General features: G+C 42.8%; 1 protein-coding gene across 1 annotated transcript in view; it reads left to right on the forward strand.

Moving 5' to 3' along the window:
• The window catches only part of timm50 (translocase of inner mitochondrial membrane 50 homolog (S. cerevisiae)), a 100,767-nt gene extending 81,221 nt beyond the window's left edge, over positions 1 to 19,546 (forward strand). The window contains exons 9-11 of the mRNA XM_061972281.1: positions 18,557 to 18,713; positions 18,788 to 18,894; positions 18,959 to 19,546. Coding sequence (XP_061828265.1) covers positions 18,557 to 18,713; positions 18,788 to 18,894; positions 18,959 to 19,057 — 363 coding nt within the window. The 3' untranslated portion in view covers positions 19,058 to 19,546. The remainder of the gene's footprint in view (positions 1 to 18,556; positions 18,714 to 18,787; positions 18,895 to 18,958) is intronic.
• The last annotated feature ends 1,798 nt before the right edge of the window (positions 19,547 to 21,344 follow it).

A 21,344-nucleotide genomic window follows, 5' to 3' on the forward strand; every position in this document is an offset into this window, starting at 1 on the left:
GGAGCCGGCCATTTTGGATGCCGTTTTCGCCCAACTTTTTAATTCAGACACTGAAGAAGAATTCGAGGGATTTATGGATGAGGGATAACTTCAGAAAGTGGGCTTTAAATGTTTATTTTGTGTGTTGTGTGACATTAACGTTCGAGCAACGTTGAGTTATTGATGTTGCTATTGCTCTGCACTAATTTGAGTGTTACTATTTTTGTGATTGCACATTTGCACATTACATTTTGGGGGTGAACAGAGTTGTTAGAACGCTGGTTTGTAATATATTATTAAAGTTTGACTGACCTATCTGACTGTTTTTTTTGACATTCCTTTTAGCGCAGCGTAGGCGCGGCTAATAACCCGGGGCGGCTTATATGTGAACAAAGTTTTGAAATATGCCATTCATTGAAGGTGCGGCTTATAGTGCGGAAAATACGGTAAACCAATTGGGAAATATATATACATAGTTAAATGTTGTTACCCACATACGAAAAACGAGCAGGCACCTGCTGCATATGCCACAACAGAAGAAAAAAAAAGAAAAGAGATGGACACTTTTACGGAGCGGAGAAGGGACGCCTCGCCGGGGTCCGGGACCGAGGCCCCTTCCCCCGAGAGGGCCCCACCGGGAGCCGTATCTGAGGCGATCCGCGAGAAGGGCCCGACGCACGTCCAGGGTCACCACCGCGCCCACCGCACCGACACCCCGCCTCGTCCGCCTTCGCCGCGGCCGGCGTCACGCGCAGCAGGTAAGCAGCTTACCTGCCCGCCACCCCCGTGGCCGGGGGCGCGTAACAGGGGTCACTCCGCGCGCAGTGCGCTCACGAAAGGGGTGGGGCTCACCCTGGTTGATATAGACAGCAGGACGGTGGCCATGGAAGTTGGAACCCGCTAAGGAGTGTGTAACAACCAGAGGTGGGTAGTAACGCGCTACATTTACTCCGTTACATCTACTTGAGTAACTTTTGGGATAAATTGTACTTCTAAGAGTAGTTTTAATGTAACATACTTTTACTTTTACTTAAGTATATTTATAGAGAAGGAACGCTACTTTTACTCCGCTACTTTTATCTACATTCAGCTCGCTACTCGCTACTAATTTTTATCGATCTGTTAATGCACGCTTTGTTTGTTTTGGTCTGTCAGACAGACCTTCAAAGTGCCTGCCTTACTGGTGACGTTTCACTTCGTTCCACCAATCAGATGTAGTCACTGGTGACGTTGGACCAATCAAACAGAGCCAGGTGGTCACATGACCTGATTTAAACAAGTTGAAAAACTTATTGGGGTGTTACCATTTAGTGGTCAATTGTACGGAATGTGTACTGTACTGTGCAATCTAATAATAAAAGTTCCAATCAATCAATCAAAAGTGTGATGGAAAAAAGATACTTTTTTATTTTAACCGTACATCCCATCAAAAGCCTAAAGACTGACCGCACATGAGGACGTTCCTGTCTTCACAATAAAAGTGCCGCTCCATCGCGCCTGCGCTTTCAAAACAAGAGTCTCCGAAAGCCAGCGCAAACAAGCTAGCAAGCTACGGAGTTTGACGCCAATATATTTCTTGTAAAGTGTATAAAAACGAATATGGAAGCTGGACAAACAAGATGCCAAAAACCCACCACTTTCATGTGGTATTAGACAGAAAGGAGGAACTTTTCTTCTCCTCCATTTGAAAACGTGGACGTTATCATCACTACTGTCTGATTACAATCAATGCAAGTCATCAGAATCAGGTAATACACCAACTTATATTCTTGTCTTCATGAAAGAAAGGAATTTATATGTTAAACATGCATGTATATTCATTAAAACCCCTTTAACATGTAAACAAAAACAGCTAAATAAATACATATAAATTATATACTGTATATATCAATGTATATGTATGTATGTATGTATGTATGTATGTGTGTATATATATATATATATATATATATATATATATATATATATATATATATGAGTGTGTATGTTACTCATCAGTTACTCAGTACTTGAGTAGTTTTTTCACAACATACTTTTTACTTTTACTCAAGTAAATATTTGGGTGACTACTCCTTACTTTTACTTGAGTAATAAATCTCTAAAGTAACAGTACTCTTACTTGAGTACAATTTCTGGCTACTCTACCCACCTCTGGTAACAACCCACCTGCCGAATCAACTAGCCCTGAAAATGGATGGCGCTGGAGCGTCGGGCCCATACCCGGCCGTCGCCGGCAGCGAGGTGCGCTCAGCGCGGCTCCCATATGATTGCGCACTGGTGTGCGTCTGGGTCGTGACAGCGTGGCACGCGAATGTCTGTGCTGCATTGGATCAGTCTCCTTTCTTTAACAGGCAAAAGCTTTATAACCTCACTAATGCCTTGCATCATCTATATTACCGTATTTTCCGCACCATAAGCCGCCCTGGGTTATAAGCCGCGCCTTCAATGAACGGCATGTTTCAAAACTTTGTCCACCTATAAGCCGCCCCGTGTTATAAGCCGCATCTAACTGCGCTAAAGGGAATGTCAAAAAAACAGTCAGATAGGTCAGTCAAACTTTAATAATATATTAAAAACCAGCGTTCTAACAACTCTGTTCACTCCCAAAATGTACGGTAATGTGCAAATGTGCAATCACAAACATAGTAAAATTCAAAATAGTGCAGAGCAATAACATCAATAACTTAATGTTGCTCGAACGTTAATGTCACAACACACAAAATAAACATAACGCTCACTTTCTGAAGTTATTCTTCATTCATAAATCCCTCGAATTCTTCTCCTTCGGTGTCCGAATTAAAAAGTTGGGCGAATACGGGATCCAAAATGGCCGGCTCCGTCTCGTCGAAGTCATTGCCTTCCGGAAAGCTCGGACCACAGTTGTGACCGAAATATCCGCCCAGGCATTTACGATCCACTGGCAGATGTTGGCGTATGTCGTCCGGCGCTGTCTCCCTGTCTTAGTGAAGGTGTGTTCGCCTTCGGTCATCCACTGTTCCCACGCCGTTCGCAGTCGTGCTTTAAATGCCCTGTTGACACCAATATCGAGCGGTTGGAGTTCTTTGGTTAATCCACCCGGAATGACGGCGAGTGTTGTATTTGTGTGCTTCACTTGTTTTTTGACACCATCTGTGATGTGGGCGCGCATGGAGTCGTATATCAACATGGAACACACAAAGGAAATGAAACGTAATACCCGCGCGCTTCTTCTTCTATGGGGGCGGGTGGTTGCTTACAGTAGAAGAAGAAGCGCTTCCTCTTCTATGGGGGCGGGTGCTTACCTTGGCGGTTGCCTACCGTAGAAGAAGAAGCGCTTCCTCTTCTACGGGGAAAAAAGATGGCGGCTGTTTACCGTAGTTGCGAGACCTAAACTTTATGAAAATGAATCTTAATATTAATCCATATATAAAGCGCACCGGGTTATAAGGCGCACTGTCAGCTTTTGAGAAAATTTGTGGTTTTTAGGTGCGGCTAATAGTGCGGAAAATGCGGTAGATATATAACAACGGGCGGGTGCGGGCGGGTGCGGTTCTGATCAAATGTTAGATCGGGTGGATGGCGGATGGTTGACGACTTTCTGATGCGGTTGCGGATGAAATAATTGCCTATCCGCGCATCTCTAGCGTGCAGTGAATACACAAGAGCAGTTAGTAGAGAAACACCTGTAAGATGCAGGAGAGTTGTTACATTAGCACCCATGTCTGCTCGTCATCGCCGCCTTCTGCCGCCATCATTGATTCCTCCTCGCCACAAAAGACATCCCTAATCCCCCCTCAACCCCCCTCAGGCCTCATTAGCCTTTTGCCTGGTTCCTCCTCTTCCTCTTATCTCACCTCCCTTTCACCCTCGATTGAGTCCTAGCATTTCCTCGTTCCCGCTACCCCTTCCCCGACCCCCGTCCCAAGCTGCCCCGTCCCCCCCCAAACCACCCACCTCCTCCTCCAACTGTCGTGTGTGCTGCATTGAGGGAGTTTGGTAACCTACTTCTCGCATCTCATCTCCATAACACGCCAAGATGATGCCGAGTGCTCCATATGCCGACACAAACGGAGAGAGTTGTTGCTGTAAACATGCCGAGAGAAAGTTCATATCATATGTCGGCCATATTATTTGTTGTTATTTTTCATTCATGGTCAAGAGGTGAGGGATGCTCTGGTCGACTGGTAGTGGCTTGATTAAGGAGGTCCCCTGAGTGGTGGACTCAAGTACGGGTTCTTGTAGCATCCTGCTATTGTTGGCTGGCCCGCATCCCAGCGTCTGGATCAGACGTCTTATTGTTTGATGGCCATGGCGACGAGGAGCACAACAGTTGGATTAACCGCGACGTGCTTTTGTGCTCTCCCTTCCGCTCAAACACAGCACATCTCTGAAGTAGGCCTGGTCGATATATCGATTTTATCGATAAATGCAAGTTTTTTGTTGCAGCTAGTCTTGTCCCGATACCAATAATTTGGTACCGGTAACGAAAGGTATATCGATACTTTTCCAAATAAAGGGAACTACGAAAAAGTGTAGATTTCGGCTTTATTTTAACAGAAAATCCGACAATAGAATAAACATATTTCCTATTGCACTCAAAGAACAATTTTAGAAGGTTTAAATATAAATTAAAGCTGCAAGCAGCATTGGTCGGGCCCGCGTATTTGGCAGGTGCTAGTCCTAAGTGTCCCAATACTTTTGTCTACTTTTAGTCTGAAGTGTCCCAAGACTTTTGTCTAGTGTACCTACCTTGTCTGCATTGCGTGGGCATGTTGGTGCTTCCTGCTTTTGAGCAGCCATCTTTAAAAAACAGCAGCGCAGCAGCATCAGTGCAGCGGGTCTTTGAAGGGTCATAAAATCAAAACCGGAGCAGGTATTAAAAAGCTGTTCTATACTTTTATACACAAGGGTTCAATCTCTCTCCTGTGTTAGTTTGAAGCCGAAACGACAAACACGCTCAGAGGAGATAGATTTTGAAGGAAGGTGACCGGTTTTTACAAAAATGTTGTGTTGAAGGGGGAATAGCAAACTTCCTGTAGATTTTTGCTGGGGGTTGTCAATTTATGAAATGTAGGTTTTTGTTTCATGTCTCTCTGACCTTCCCAGTGGGAGTTACAGGCAGTTTTGTCATTTTTTTCTTCCAAGGAGCAGTTCTTTCTCCGTTTTATTCAAAAATTGCTCTAGAGCGCAATTTTTAAATTTGGGGTTAGGTTTTTTTATTAGATCGCAATTTTTGCCAGTCCTGATGTGTGCGTTCAGTTTGGTGAGTTTTGAAGCATGTTAAGGGGGTCAAATTACAGCTCAAAGAGGCAAAAGTTACTGTTTTTAGTACTTTTTTGTCTTGAAGGGGGAATTGCCAACTTCCTGTTGATTTTTGCCCGAAAATGTACAATTATAAAATGTAGGTCTAAGTCAGACCTACATAGAAGTTTTTGTTTCATGTCTCTCCGACCTTCCTAGTGGGAGTTACAGGCAGCGTAGTTTTTTCTTCTTCCTAGGGGGCGCTAGAGCGCAATTTTGAGTTTTGGGGTTCGGTTTTTTTATTAAAAGGCAATTTTCGCAGGTCCTGATGTGTGGGTCAAATATGGTGAGTTTTGAAGCATGTTAAGTGGGTCAAATTAGTGCTCAAAGAGGCGGCGGAAGAAGAAAGAAAGAATAATAATAAAACCTTACAAATTCAATAGGTCCTTATGTCCCATTGCATAAGGACTCCCTGTGGGAGTCCTTATGCAATGGGGCCATGCGGGCCCTAATTATGTCCCATTGTGGGAGTCCTTATGCAATGGGCCATGCGGGCCCTAATTAAAGGGCATTAAACTCATTGTGTTTTTTCTTGTTGCTCTCAAAGAACAATTTACAATTTTCCATATTACATATAGTCTGCCATAATCAAGGATTAGATTTGAATACAATAATAAAGCTTTATTAACATTATATTAAATGCTTCATAATTTATGGTTGCCAATCCTGGTCTGTGCTTTAAGAAAAATACAATTACTCGTAAGTACTAAAAACAAAACTATGGATAAATGTACACAGATAAGCCATGTAGCAGGTAAAACACACATTGTTTAAATTTGTTACCAAATTCAGTCATTTTACTAGCAATAGTTGACGTTAGATAGGCAGTCCTAACTCCACTATTTGGCATCAAGTCAAACAGTTGTGTGCGCGTCTACGTATCTACATGTGCACAGCAGGGGAGCTGGTTGACTTATGAGCGTACAGTATGTGTGTTAGTGAGAACGTCAACATGTTGGCTGAGTGACGTCAGTGAGTGACTGGGCGAGTACAGAGAGAGAGGAGCGCGCGCACTGCCCAGTAAGGTGATGAATGGGTCCGGTTGTGTCCTGCAAAACTAATAATAAAGCAACCAGATTGTCACAAATCGGCGGCCTCGAATTCTGGCCGGAAAGCGGATTTTAGCAGACCCATTGCTGGGTAAAGTGAACTGAAGGGAACGACAGTCTGCACCGGAGCCAAACAGCAGGACACGTGCAACAACTCCATTATTACCTGTCACTCTTTAAACTCCTTGTGCAGATCTGAATGCTTATTATTTAAATGTTTACCTAAGTTAGATGCCAAGGTGGTAATACTAATCGCCATGTTTGGCAAGGCGTGTTTTAAAGCAACACTTGAAGCACAGCGCTTCCTTGTTTAAAGCGTCACTTTTATTGTTAGTTATGAAGCCCAAATAGCTCCATATTGTGCTTCACGCACCCTCTTTATTATCCAGTAGAATTGCTGTTTTTTGCCATTCTTCCCCACCAAGATGTTATTGCTTGTATGCACTTTGTGTGTGCGTTTTGACACACTCAACTGCCACTGCTAACTGCTAAAGCTAACAACTATAGCTCAGCTGAAACCCTCACTGTCACACGTTGCTTGGCAACAGACACCGCCTTTCAAAGGCACGCACAGGCTCTCATAAAGTTCTCTATAAACTTATCTGCATATGATATATATAAAAAGTGTTTTTTTAAGTAACGCATTAAGTACTTTCCCTCGTAATTAATTACATTTATTTAAGAGTAATACCATCTTGTAACTAAATTACTTTTTTGGTTAAGTAACGAGTAATTTTCATTAGTTACTGTATCAGTGACGTGCAGTCACTAGAGGCAGGTGAGGCAGAGCCTCACCTGCCATCATGGAAAGAAAAAAAATGTAAAAAGAAAAAAAATTTATTAAATTGTTATGTATGCAGTGATTATACTATAAAGTTATTTTCCATTTAACTTCACCAGTTTTAGATTATTTTTATTCGAAATCACTGAATTTTCACATTTGCCGTTCAAATACTGAGAAGAGACGGTGCGGTGAATAGCAGCCAGTTGAGGCACGTCACTCAGTGCCTCAACATGGATTGCGCAATGACTCGGCTAACTGCTGGCCTGCTGTGCAGTGAGACTGTATTGCTATATGAATTATATTATACATTTCCATAGTTTAGTTAGCTGAGGTATATAATGTACAGTGTATTTTGTCAACAACTGTATGTGTGTAAAGTATTTCTTGTGCTGAGCGATCATAAAACGGCTGCAAAAGACGCACTGGCTGAGGCTCCAGTAGCCCCGCCTCCTGCACCCCCACCGTAGAATTGTTATATCAACTAAAGCCCACACTTAAACTTTCCACGTGCAAGATTGAATCTATTTAAAAAAGTTATTTCATAAGAAGCCAAAAAGTGCAAAAACAATAATGTTCGTGTTGGAGGAGTTGTGAATGACTGCAGGGTCACAACATTAGGTACACCTGCAGACTGCAGGTGTATCCAATTCACAACTCCTCCAACATGAACATTATTGTTTTTGCACTTTTTGGCTTCTTATTAAATAACTTTTGTAACCTATTTTTATGGGCTTTCCTATTTGTGATGTTAAGTTCCTGTTATGCGCTGTTATACAGTATATGCCTTGAGCTCTTATTTTGACGGCGCCAAGAGCGGAAATGATGACATGTTGTAGTGGAGCGGAGGTTTTTGAAAGAAAGTAAATAAAGTGGTCCTCGTGTAAACTGGAGCCTTCGTGTTTGTTATTTTGTAGTTTCATACAGTATAGGCGACATTTATAAACCCTCGGTTACACTTTTTTAAATAGATTCAATCTTGCACGTGGAAAGTTTAAGTGAGGGCTTTAGTTGATATAACACACCCGTCAGGGGGTTCATTAATCCAGCACAACTGCGGCGAATGGACTTTATTTATAAGTAAAGGTAAGACCATAATAACGTTTTTTTTTATTAAATGTGCTTTTTTGTGTGCTACAGTTTGTATGTGTAAAGTTAAAGTTAAGTTAAAGTAGCAATGATTGTCACACACACACTAGGTGTAATGAAATTTGTCCTCTGCATTTGACCCATCCCCTTGATCACCCCCTGGGAGGTGAGGGGAGCAGTGGGCAGCAGCGGCGCCGCGCCCGGGAATCATTTTTGGTGATTTAGCCCCCAATTCCAAGCCTTGATGCTGAGTGCCAAGCAGGGAAGAATGCTGGTATGAGCTTTTAAACATAACCCGTTAACTGCTGCCAATAAAATGGTGAATAAGATACTCTTTAGGGTTCATATGTTTGTAAATCTGACTGTGATGAAGTCAGTGCCTCACCAGCCATCAACCTCACCGCATGTCACTGTACTGTATAAATACATATTTATAAATGGATTAGTCATATTTGTTGTTAGTAAACACAAATGCCTAAAAATAACTCGAGCTGCATTTAAAAGTTGATGGCTAAATTAGAGCCACTGGATTTGTGTATGCTTTATAATCCGATTAGTCGACTAATTGTTAAGATAGTCGATGATTTGTCGGCTTTCAAAATAGTCGTTAGTTGCAGCCCTACTGCCAATCATCTTAGCCATTATCAAAACAAACACTGTCAGAGAGTTTAAAGGCCACGCCAGAAGAGATGCAAAGTGAGCTCATACTTAACAAGGTGCTAACACACTCCCTCACCTTTTTTTTACTGCACGTAAATGTGTGTGTTAAATAACGCTTGGTGGCCAGTTCGCTACATGCACGTTCAGGCCCTGCACCGTCTACCCTTGCGACGTGCACAGCTGCACTCCAGCTGTGACGTTTGCCGCCATCCCGTTTTGCCCTGACATAAAAGTTAGTGTGGGAAAGTGCTGCAGATGTCCGCCTTCCCTCCTTGGCTGTCGCGGCACTGAGGCGTCTCATTACCATTAACATTATAATGAAACTATCGTGAAGTTGGGTTGCGAAAAACAAATGACGGTACTGACGCTAGCATGACACTCCCTACTCACTCTCCACATCTGCCAACGAGTCCCCAGTCAGCAGTCCTTCCAGGACGTTCTATGTAGAACAGCAAAGCAGGTTGGAAGTTGTTGTTTAAAGGGGAAGTGCAGCTTTTTGGGATTTTTGCCAAACATTCGCAATCCTTACTAGCAATGTTCCCTCTAATTGTTCACTCCCTGAGCATTCAGTGGAGCACATCAGACGTGGCAATACCAGCAGCACACCTGTCTCAAACCAATCTTTTATAATAACACTCAAATGAGAGGAGTCATTTTCATGAGATTATTTTGTAATATTAGTGATTTGGCCCTCTTGTAATGAAAATAAAAGAAATCGTGTTTTTCATAAGCTATGGATTAGTATTGTACAATATGTCTGGGTGGGGGTCCTGCTTTGGAAATCATTTGTACCCCTTTCAGAGATCACATTTAAACATCCTCATGTTGCACAATGAGGATGTTTTTTTTGCAGGCGAGCTACTTTTCAATTGATCAAGTCGTGGGGATCTACCTCATTCATATATATAATTTATATTTACTTATTTATGAAATATATGTTTTTGTTAATAAGTTAAAGGTGTTTAATGATAATACAAGAATGTTTAATACATATAGTTAATATTGTTAATAAATTAAAGGTGTTTAATGATAATACAAGTATGTTTAATACATATAGTTAATATTGTTAACAACTTAAAGGTGTTTAAAGATAATGCAAGCATGTTTAACACATATAGTTAATATTGTTAACAAGTTAAAGCTGTTTAATGATAATACAAGCATGTTTAACACATATAGTTAATATTGTTAATAAGTCAAAGGTGTTTAAAGATAATGCAAGCATGTTTAACACATATAGTTAATATTGTTAACAAGTTAAGGTGTTTAAAGATAATACAGGCATGTTTAACACATATAGATTCCTTTCTTTCATGAAGACAAGAATATAAGTTGGTGTATTACCTGATTCTGATGACTTGCATTGATTGGAATCAGACAGTGGTGCTAAAAACGTCCGCATTTTCGAATGGAGGAGAAAAAAGTCCTCCTTTCTGTCCAATACCACATGAAAGTGGTTGGTTTTTGGCATCTTATTTGTCCAGCTTCCGTACTCCTTTGTATACACTTTACAAGAAATACATTGTCGGCAAACGCCGTAGCTTGCTAGCTTGTGCACGCCAGCTTTCTGAGACTCGTTTTGTTAGCGCAACTGTGCAGTCGGTCTTTGGAGTTTTGACGACAGGTACGGCGCCAGAGTCTGTTGAAATAAAGTGTTTCTCGCCTTCCAGTCGGTCATTTTAATGAGCTGGCAGCAGCCAGCGTCATCTCAGAAGACCCTCGGGTGCCGTGAATGTCAATCGAGTGACGGAAGTGACGTCATAGTGAAGATTTATCATCGCTCATTTTTAGGACTATTTTTTTAATGCCTGGCTGGTGATCGACTGACACACCCTCCGAGATCGACCGGTAGCTCGCGATCGACGTAATGAGCACCCCTGCTCTACACTCTGTCTGCTTGTAAGTACTCTGTGATTGTGCACTGCCGAACATGCTCCTCTGCTCGTAAACCAAGCAATGTCATGACGTGACTTTGATGGGGGTTGGGGGAACCGGTTCTTTTCAGAGGCGGTATAGTACCGAAAATGATTCATTAGTAGGGCGGTACGATACTAATAGCTGTATACCGTACAACTATACAAGCAACACTCAGAGCTACAATATCGGCGTCATACTGTATCAGAAGTGACACAGATGTTTTGAAGTCATTCTAAAATAATTTTTTGACCATTTTTAGGCACAAATGTACCGTATTTTCCGCACCATAAGCCGCCCTGGGTTATAAGCCGCGCCTTCAATGAACGGCATATTTCAAAACTTTGTCCACCTATAAGCCGCCCCGTGTTATAAGCCGCATCTAACTGCGCTAAAGGAATGTCAAAAAAACAGTCAGATAGGTCAGTCAAACTTTAATAATATATTAAAAACCAGCGTGATGTGGGCGCGCATGGAGTCGTATATCAACATGGACGGAGCTGCGTGAAAAAAGCCACCCGGCCTCTTCGCGTAAACTTACCTTAACCACTCGCTCATCTTTTCTTCATCCATCCCTTCGAGTTAGCTTTTATGATGACGCCGGCTGGAAAGGTCTCTTTTGGCAAGGTCTTCCTTTTGAATATCACCATGGGTGGAAGTTTCTGGCCATTAGCATGGCAAGCTAGAACCACAGTGAAGGATGACTTCTCATTCCCTGTGGTGCGAATATTCACCGTACGTGCTCCCGTTGTATCCACAGTGCGGTTCACAGGAATATCAAAAGTCAGTGGAACCTCGTCCATGTTGATAATGTTCTCTGGCCGGATCTTTTTTTCAGCTATCTTGTTTTTACAATATGCACGGAAAGTAGCCAGCTTTTCTTGAAAGTCTTTAGGCAGTTGCTGTGAAATAGTAGTCTGTGTGCGGATGGAGAGATTGCGTCTTTTCATGAACCGGAAACCTGTCGCTTAGTAGGAGCCATTTTGTGGTCTTTACAGATGTAAACACACAAAGGAAATGAAACGTAATATCCGCGCGCTTCTTCCTCTTCTACGCGGGCGGGTGGTTGCTTACAGTAGAAGAAGAAGCGCTTCCTGTTCTATGGGGGCGGGTGCTTACCTTGGCGGTTGCTTGCGTAGAAGAAGAAGCACTTCCTCTTCTACGGGGAAAAAAGATGGCGGCTGTTTACCGTAGTTGCGAGACCGAAACTTTATGAAAATGAATCTTAATATTAATCCATATATAAAGCGCACCGGGTTATAAGCCGCACTGTCAGCTTTTGAGTAAATTTGTGGTTTTTAGGTGCGGCTAATAGTGCGGAAAATACGGTAACACAAACGACCGGCAGTTTTAATATCATTTTTTTGGGGGCTGACCGTAGCAATGATTTGATTTAATCAGTGTTGTTTTTGTTGCTGCTGCGTTATCTCGGACCATAAATCAGCTTCATGGTCCTCTTTAGACGTGAAGTAGGAGGTCAACTGTACACAATAGCCAGGTCAGCTTTTTGGTGGAAATCCCCCTCCACTGCACTCAAAAGTGTTTCTGCGCGCACGCCTTATTGGCCCTGCTTTTGGAACGTGCGAAGGGCCGATGAACAGTCCGACGCAACACGAGCCCTTTCCTGTTGTTGCGTGCGTCACATCACATGCATGTTGTCTCCATTAAACACAACTCCTTTGCTTCACGCTGGGCAGCGGCTCACTCTCTTTTAATAGTTTACTCTCTACATTTTTCAGCCTTCTAATTCTATCGTTGGCTACTTGACTATGAGCTCGTTTAGAGATGCTACATCAGTGGTTTTCAACCACTGTGCCGCGGCACACTAGTGTGCCGTGAGATACAGTCTGGTGTGCCGTGGGAGATGATGTAATTTCACCTATTTGGGTTAAAAATATTTTTTGCAAAGCAGTAATTATAGTCTGCAAATGATGTGTTGTTGTTGAGTGTCGGTGCTGTCTAGAGCTCAACAATGTAATACTCTTCCATATCAGTAGGTGGCAGCAGGTAGCTAATTGCTTTGTAGATGTCAGAAACAGCGGGAGGCATAGTCCAGGTAAAAAGGTGTCCGATGCTTAAACCAAAAATAAACAAAAGGTGAGTGCACCTAAGAAAAGGCATTGAAGCTTATAAAGTTAAAGTTAAAGTACCAATGATTGTCACACACACACTAGGTGTGGCGAAATTATTCTCTGTATTTGACCCATCACCCTTGATCACCCCCTGGGAGGTGAGGGGAGCAGTGGGCAGCAGCGGTGGCCGCGCCCGGGAATCATTTTTGGTGATTTAACCCCCAATTCCAACCCTTGATACTGAGTGCCAAGCAGGTAGGTAATGGGTCCCATTTTTATAGTCTTTGGTATGACTCGGCCGGGGTTTGAACCCACAACCTACCGATCTCAGGGCGGACACTCTAACCACTAGGCCACTGAGTAGGTATGGAAGGCTATGCAGAACCAAACTAAAACTGAACTGGCTACAAAGTAAACAAAAACAGAATGCTGGACGACAGCAAAGACTTACTGTGGAGCAAAGACAATGTACATCCGAACATGACATGGCAATCAAAGTACCCACAGAGAAGGATAAAAACAACTGAAACATTCTTGATTGCTAAAACAAAGTAGATGCAGGAAATATCGCTCAAAGGAAGACATTAAACTGCTACAGGAAAATGCCAAAAAGAGAGAAAAAGCCACCAAAATAGGAGCGGAAGACAAGAAGTAAAACACTACACACAGGAAAACAACAAAAAAAACCTCAAAATAAGTCAGCGTGTGATGTGACAGGTGGTGACAGTACACCTACTTTGAGACAAGAGCTATAGTGATGCATGCTTGGTTATGCTTTAAAGTCATATCCAACAATCAATCAATCAATCAATGTTTATTTATATAGCCCTAAATCACAAGTGTCTCAAAGGGCTGCACAAGCCACAACGACATCCTCGGTACAGAGCCCACATAAGGGCAAGGAAAAACTCAACCCCAGTGGGACGTCGATGTGAATGACTATGAGAAACCTTGGAGAGGACCGCATATGTGGGTAACCCCCCCGCCCCCTCTAGACAGGTTGTCAACATAAGTGGGTTCACCTTTTAAAAGCATGTTACTTGTTTACGTTCTCTCTTAAAAACACATCATTTTAGTGTGTTATCTTTTGTAAACACTTTCATTAATACATCAACTTAAAAAAAAAAACTTTATTCTATTACGAGATTTTCAAAAACACCTTAGTTTGTCACGTTATCTTTTAAAAACACCTAAGCTTAATATTTTATCTTTTGTAAACACATTAATATATTACTTTTTATAAACATGTTGGTTTAATAATCATCTTTTAAAAAGTTTATTACATTATCTTTTAAAATCATATTACTTTTGTACATTATCTTCTAAAAAAAGTTTGATTAAAAAGCCAAATCTAAATCACTAGGTAAATATGTGATTTATTAGTTTAATATGTTATCTTTTATGATCACAGTAGTTTGATAAATTGTCTTTTAAAAAGCTGTGGAGCTCAGTGGTTACTTCACACTTCTTGAGTACATTATCTTATATAAACGCGTTACTTTTCTATGTTGTCTTCTATGAACGCATTCATTTAGTATGTTATCTTTTATAAACACGTTAGTTTAATAATCTTTTAAAAACAAAGTTTAATGTGGTATCTTTTATAAATGTGTTACTTTTTTTACGTTACCTTTTAAAACACCGTAGTTTAATATGTTATCTTTGATAAACGTGGTAGTTAAATGTGTTATATTTGATTAACGAGTTAGTTTAATAAGTTATCTTGAAAAAACACCTTCATTCAATACATTGTTTTTTCAAAACATTATCTTCTAAAAACATGTTCATTCAATACAATATATTTTATTAACTTGTTACTTAGGCACAGAGGTGGGTAGAGTAGCCAGAAATTGTACTCAAGTAAGAGTACTGTTACTTTAGAGATTTATTACTCAAGTAAAAGTAAGGAGTAGTCACCCAAATATTTACTTGAGTAAAAGTAAAAAGTATGTTGTGAAAAAACTACTCAAGTACTGAGTAACTGATGAGTAACATACACACTCATATCATATATATATATATATATATATATATATATATATATATATATATATATATATATATATATATATATATATACATACATTGATATATACAGTATATAATTTATATGTATTTATTTTGCTGTTTTTGTTTACATGTTAAAGGTGTTTTAATGAATATACATGCATGTTTAACATATAGATTCCTTTCTTTCATGAAGACTAGAATATAAGTTGGTGTATTACCTGATTCTGATGACTTGCATTGATTGTAATCAGACAGTAGTGATGATAACGTCCACGTTTTCAAATGGAGGAGAAGAAAAGTTCCTCCTTTCTGTCTAATTCCACATGAAAGTGGTTGGTTTTTGGCATCTTATTTGTCCAGCTTCCATATTCGTTTTTATACACTTTACAAGAAATACATTGGCGTCAAACTCCGTAGCTTGCTAGCTTGTTTGCGCTGGCTTTCGGAGACTCTTGTTTTGAAAGCGCAGGCGCGATGGAGCGGCACTTTTATTGTGAAGACAGCAACGTCCTCATGTGCGGTCAGTCTTGAGGCTTTTGACGGGATGTACGGTTGAAATAAAAAAGTATATTTTTTCCTTCACACTTTTGATTGATTAATTGGAACTTTTATTAGTAGATTGCACAGTACAGTACACATTCCGTACAATTGACCACTAAATGGTAACACTCCAATACGTTTTTCAACTTGTTTAAGTCAGGTCATGTGACCACCTGGCTCTGTTTGATTGGTCCAACGTCACCAGTGACTGCATCTGATTGGTGGAATGGAGTGAAACGTCACCAGTAAGGCAGGCACTTTGAAGGTCTGTCTGACAGACCAAAACAAACAAAGCGTGCATTAACAGATCGATAAAAATTAGTAGCGAGTAGCGAGCTGAATGTAGATAAAAGTAGCGGAGTAAAAGTAGCGTTCCTTCTCTATAAATATACTTAAGTAAAAGTAAAAGTATGTTACATTAAAACTACTCTTAGAAGTACAATTTATCCCAAAAGTTACTCAAGTAGATGTAACGGAGTAAATGTAGCGCGTTACTACCCACCTCTGCTTAGGCACGTTATCTTTCAAAATCATGTTGGTTTAAAACGTTATTTTTTAAAACCCATCCATCTTCTTCCGCTTATCCGAGGTCGGGTCGCGGGGGCAGCAGCCTAAGCAGGGAAGCCCAGACTTCCCTCTCCCCAGCCACTTCGTCCAGCTCCTCCCGGGGGATCCCGAGGCGTTCCCAGGCCAGCCGGGAGACATAGTCTTCCCAACGTGTCCTGGGTCTTCCCCGTGGCCTCCTACCGGTCGGACGTGTCCTAAACACCTTCCTAGGGAGGCGTTCGGGTGGCATCCTGACCAGATGTCCGAACCACCTCATCTGGCTCCTCTCGATGTGGAGGAGCAGCGGCTTTACTTTGAGCTCCCCCCGGATGACAGAGCTTCTCACCCTATCTCTAAGGCCCGCCACCCGGCGGAGGAAACTCATTTCGGCCGCTTGTACCCGTGATCTTGTCCTTTCGGTCATGACCCAAAGCTCATGACCATAGGTGAGGATGGGAACGTAGATCGACCGGTAAATCGAGAGCTTTGCCTTCTGGCTCAGCTCCTTCTTCACCACAACGGATCGATACAGCGTCCGCATTACTGAAGATGCCGCACCGATCCGCCTGTCGATCTCACGATCCACTCTTCCCTCACTCGTGAACAAGACTCCGAGGTACTTGAACTCCTCCACTTGGGGCAAGATCTCCTCCCCAACCCGGAGATGGCACTCCACCCTTTTCCGGGCGAGAACCATGGACTCGGATTTGGAGGTGCTGATTCCCATCCCAGTCGCTTCACACTCGGCTGCGAACCGATCCAGTGAGAGCTGAAGATCTTGGCCAGATGAAGCCATCAGGACCACATCATCTGCAAAAAGCAGAGACCTAATCCTGAAGCCACCAAACCAGATACCCTCAACGCCTTGACTGCGCCTAGAAATTCTGTCCATAAAGGTTATGAACAGAATGGGTGACAAAGGGCAGCCTTGGCGGAGTCCAACCCTCACTGGAAACGTGTCCGACTTACTACCGGCAATGCGGACCAAGCTCTGACACTGATTATACAGGGAGCGAACCGCCACAATAAGACAGTCCGTTACCCCATACTCTCTGAGCACTCCCCACAGGACTTCCCGGGGTACACGGTCGAATGCCTTCTCCAAGTCCACAAAGCACATGTAGACTGGTTGGGCAAACTCCCATGCACCCTCAAGGACCCTGCCGAGAGTATAGAGCTGGTCCACAGTTCCACGACCAGGACGAAAACCACACTGTTCCTCCTGAATCCGAGGTTCGACTATCCGGCGTAGCCTCCTCTCCAGTACACCTGAATAGACCTTACCGGGAAGGCTGAGGAGTGTGATCCCACGATAGTTGGAACACACCCTCCGGTTCCCCTTCTTAAAGAGAGGAACCACCACCCCGGTCTGCCAATCCAGAGGTACCGCCCCCGATGTCCACGCGATGTTGCAGAGTCTTGTCAACCAAGACAGCCCCACAACATCCAGAGCCTTAAGGAACTCCGGGCGGATCTCATCCACCCCCGGGGCCTTGCCACCGAGGAGCTTTTTAACTACCTCGGCAACCTCAGCCCCAGAAATAGGAGAGCCCACCACAGATTCCCTAGGCCCTGCTTCCTCATAGGAAGACGTGCTGGTAGGATTGAGGAGGTCTTCGAAGTATTCTCTCCACCGATCCACAACATCCGCAGTCGAGGTCAGCAGAGCACCATCCCCGCCATACACGGTGTTGACACTGCACTGCTTCCCCTTCCTGAGGCGGCGGATGGTGGTCCAGAATTGCTTCGAAGCCGTCCGGAAGTCTTTTTCCATGGCCTCACCGAACTCCTCCCATGTCCGAGTTTTTGCCTCCGCGACCGCTGAAGCCGCACACCGCTTGGCCTGTCGGTACCTGTCTGCTGCGTCAGGAGTCCCATGAGCCAAAAGAACCCGATAGGACTCCTTCTTCAGCTTGACGGCATCCCTCACCGCCGGGTTCTAGGATTACCGCCACGACAGGCACCAACTACCTTGCGGCCACAGCTCCAATCGGCCGCCTCGACAACAGAGGTACAGAACATCGTCCACTCGGACTCAATGTCCAGCGCCTCCCTCGGGACATGTTCAAAGTTCTTCCGGAGGTGGGAATTGAAACTCTCTCTGACAGGAGACTCTGCCAGGCGTTCCCAGCAAACCCTCACAATGCGTTTTTTAAAACCATGTTAGTTTAATGTGCTGGTTAAAAACACCTGATTTTATTAGGTTATCTTTTATGAACAGGTTAGTTTAATGTGTTATCAGTTAAAAACACATTCATTTGATACGTCATCTTTTGCAAACATTACTTCCGTATGTTTTCTTTTGTTATCTTTGTGTTATCTTTAAAAAAAACTAGTTAGTTTATCTTTTCAAAATACATTTATTATATTATCTTTTGAAAAGATGTTCATACAATACAATATTTTATTGACACGTTACTTTGGTAACTTGTCTTTTAAAAACATGTTAGTTTGTAAGCCATATTTTAAAACAGGTTAGCTGGTCCCCACAAGTCATGATCACACACTTGCTCCCCATTCCAAATGATAACCTGTGTGTGTGTGTGCGTGCGTGCGTGCGTGCGTGCGTGCGTGCGTGCGTGCGTGCGTGCGTGCGTGCGTGCGTGCGTGCGTGCGTGTGCGTGTGTGTGTGTCAGGACGTGTCGTGTCTGAACCGCGACAGCAGCAAGGTGATCGTGGTGGACTGCAAGCGGGAAGCGTTCAGCCTGCAGCCTTTTAACGGCATGGCCTTGAAGAAATGGGACGGCGGCTCCGACGACCGAACGCTCTACGACCTCGCCAACTTCCTCAAGGGTGAGGACACGCCCCCTTTTGACTTGACTCCTCCCTTCCCGCCCCCGCTTTAACGCCCCGGTCCTTTACACCAGCCATCGCTCTGAGCGGCGTGGACGACGTGCGCTCGGTGTTGGAGAACTACGCCATGGAGGACGACCCCATCGACGCCTTCAAGCGCAGGCAGGCTCAGCTGGCGCAGGTGGGCGGAGACTAATGTGTGTGTGTGTGTGTGTGTTTACTGATGGCGTGTGTGTGTGTGTCAGGAGGAGGAGCAACGTCTGTCGGAGTTGTCCCGGCCGAAGAAGCAAGTCGTGTCTCTGGGCTCCATCGCCTCGCGCTTCTGGCGCTCCAAACAGCAGTGAGCCCCGCCCCCTTCACTGACTCACCACAGCGGGGGAGGAGCCTCGCTCACAGATCATGTTTGTGTTATTTTTTGTGGGCGGGGCCTCCAATGACGTGAAAACACTTCCTGCTTCTTGGAGGAGCGGAGCAGCTGATTGGGCGAGGGAGGGCCGTCACCACCTGAGATCTGCTGGCCAAGCCCCGCCCCCCCACGCCACAACGTGTGACGTCTGCGAGCGCAGTGACGGACTGAAGGCGGCCTCATCTTTGTACCAATAAACACAAACACCATTTGTCGTCATGACAACACAAAGATGGCCCCCATTTTTTTTTTAATTTCGACTTTGTATTATTTATTTGTGTTTCGGGACGTCTTCTTCTCCACAGGACCAGAACTCTCTGAGCCACTTCCTGTAGTGAGAAGGTCACATGACGCGTCCAGTCCCCGCCTCCTCGCTTGTCCACGGTCATGTGATGTGAGATGTCCGCAATAAAAGCGACCAATCAGAGGCCTCCTCGCGTCTTTGTGCCGTTTCCTCTTGGTTCGTGGCTCCTCCCACACAGGAAGTGTGACGTAATGGAGCCGCCAGACTTTTCCTGCTTTGGGTCTTTAACGAGCTCGTTAAGTCAAGATTGTTGTTAAGTCAATTAGTGGAAACTGGTTTGAATCCCAAATGTGGACGTTTAAGTTTTCATTCCACGCATTATTTCACATGTTAAACCTCCACAGACGCCACTAAAGTTCACCACGTAGCACACTTTTTCATGGTTAGCATGTTAGCATGCTAGTATTTTTAAGACATTTTGCAGACATGCACCTCAGTGTCAAATGTTTTGTGACTTGACAAATGCTACCTGTTAGCTTTTTGAGCAAATTTTACAGGTATACACCTGTCATTTTGGTACTTGATGTATGCTAACTTTAGCATGCTAACATTTTTAAGAAATTTGGCAGACATGTACCGCAACGTCAAATGTTTTGTGATTTGACAAATGCTACCTCTTAGCATAGGTAGGTTAGTTTTTTGAGCAAATTTTACAGGTATACACCTGTCATTTTGGTACTTGATGTATGCTAACTTTAGCATGCTAGTATTTTTTAACACATTTTGCAGATATACACCTCAGCATCAAATGTTTTGTGATTTGACAAATGCTACCTGTTAGCTTTTTGGGCAAATTCTACAGGTATACACCTGTGTCATTTTGGTACGTGATGTATGCTAACTTTAGCATACTAGTATTTTTAAGACATTTTGCAGATAGACAAATGTTTTGTGACTTTTGTGCTACCTGTTAGCATTAGTAGGTTAGCTTTCTGAGCAAAGTTTACAGGTATACAACTGTAATTGTTATACTTTATGTATGCTAACTTTAGCATGCTAACATTTTAAAGAAATTTGGCAGACATGCACCTCAACGTCAAATGTTTTGTGACTTGACAATAGCTACTTGTTAGCTTTTTGAGCAAATTTTACAAGTATACACCTGTCATTTTGGTACTTGATGTATGCTAACTTTAGCATGCTAGTATTTTTAACACATTTTGCAGATATACACCTCAGCGTCAAATGTTTTGTGACTTGACAATAGCTACCTGTTAGCTTTTTGAGCAGATTTTACAAGTATACACCTGTGTCATTTTGGTACTTGATGTATGCTGACTTTAGCATGCTAGTATTTTTAACACATTTTGCAGATATACACCTCAGCATCAAATGTTTTGTGATTTGACAAATGCTACCTTTTAGCTTTTTGAGCAAATTTTACAGGTATACACCTGTCATTTTGGTACTTGATGTATGCTAACTTTAGCATGCTAGTATTTTTAAGAAATTTTGCAGATGTACACCTCAACGTCAAATGTTTTGTGATTTGACAAATGCTACCTCTTAGCATTAGTAGGTTAGCTTTTTGAGCAAATTTTACAGGTATACACCTGTAATTTTTATACTTGATGTATGCTAACTTTAGCATGCTAGTATTTTTTAACACATTTTGCAGATATACACCTCAGCATCAAATGTTTTGTGATTTGACAAATGCTACCTGTTAGCTTTTTGGTCAAATTCTACAGGTATACACCTGTGTCATTTTGGTACGTGATGTATGCTAACTTTAGCATACTAGTATTTTTAAGACATTTTGCAGGTAGACAAATGTTTTGTGACTTTTGTGCTACCTGTTAGCATTAGTAGGTTAGCTTTCTGAGCAAAGTTTACAGGTATACAACTGTAATTGTTATACTTTATGTATGCTAACTTTAGCATGCTAACATTTTAAAGAAATTTGGCAGACATGCACCTC

Source organism: Nerophis lumbriciformis, linkage group LG17, assembly GCF_033978685.3.
Source record: "Nerophis lumbriciformis linkage group LG17, RoL_Nlum_v2.1, whole genome shotgun sequence".
In the NCBI taxonomy this organism is placed as follows: Eukaryota; Metazoa; Chordata; class Actinopteri; order Syngnathiformes; family Syngnathidae; genus Nerophis; species Nerophis lumbriciformis.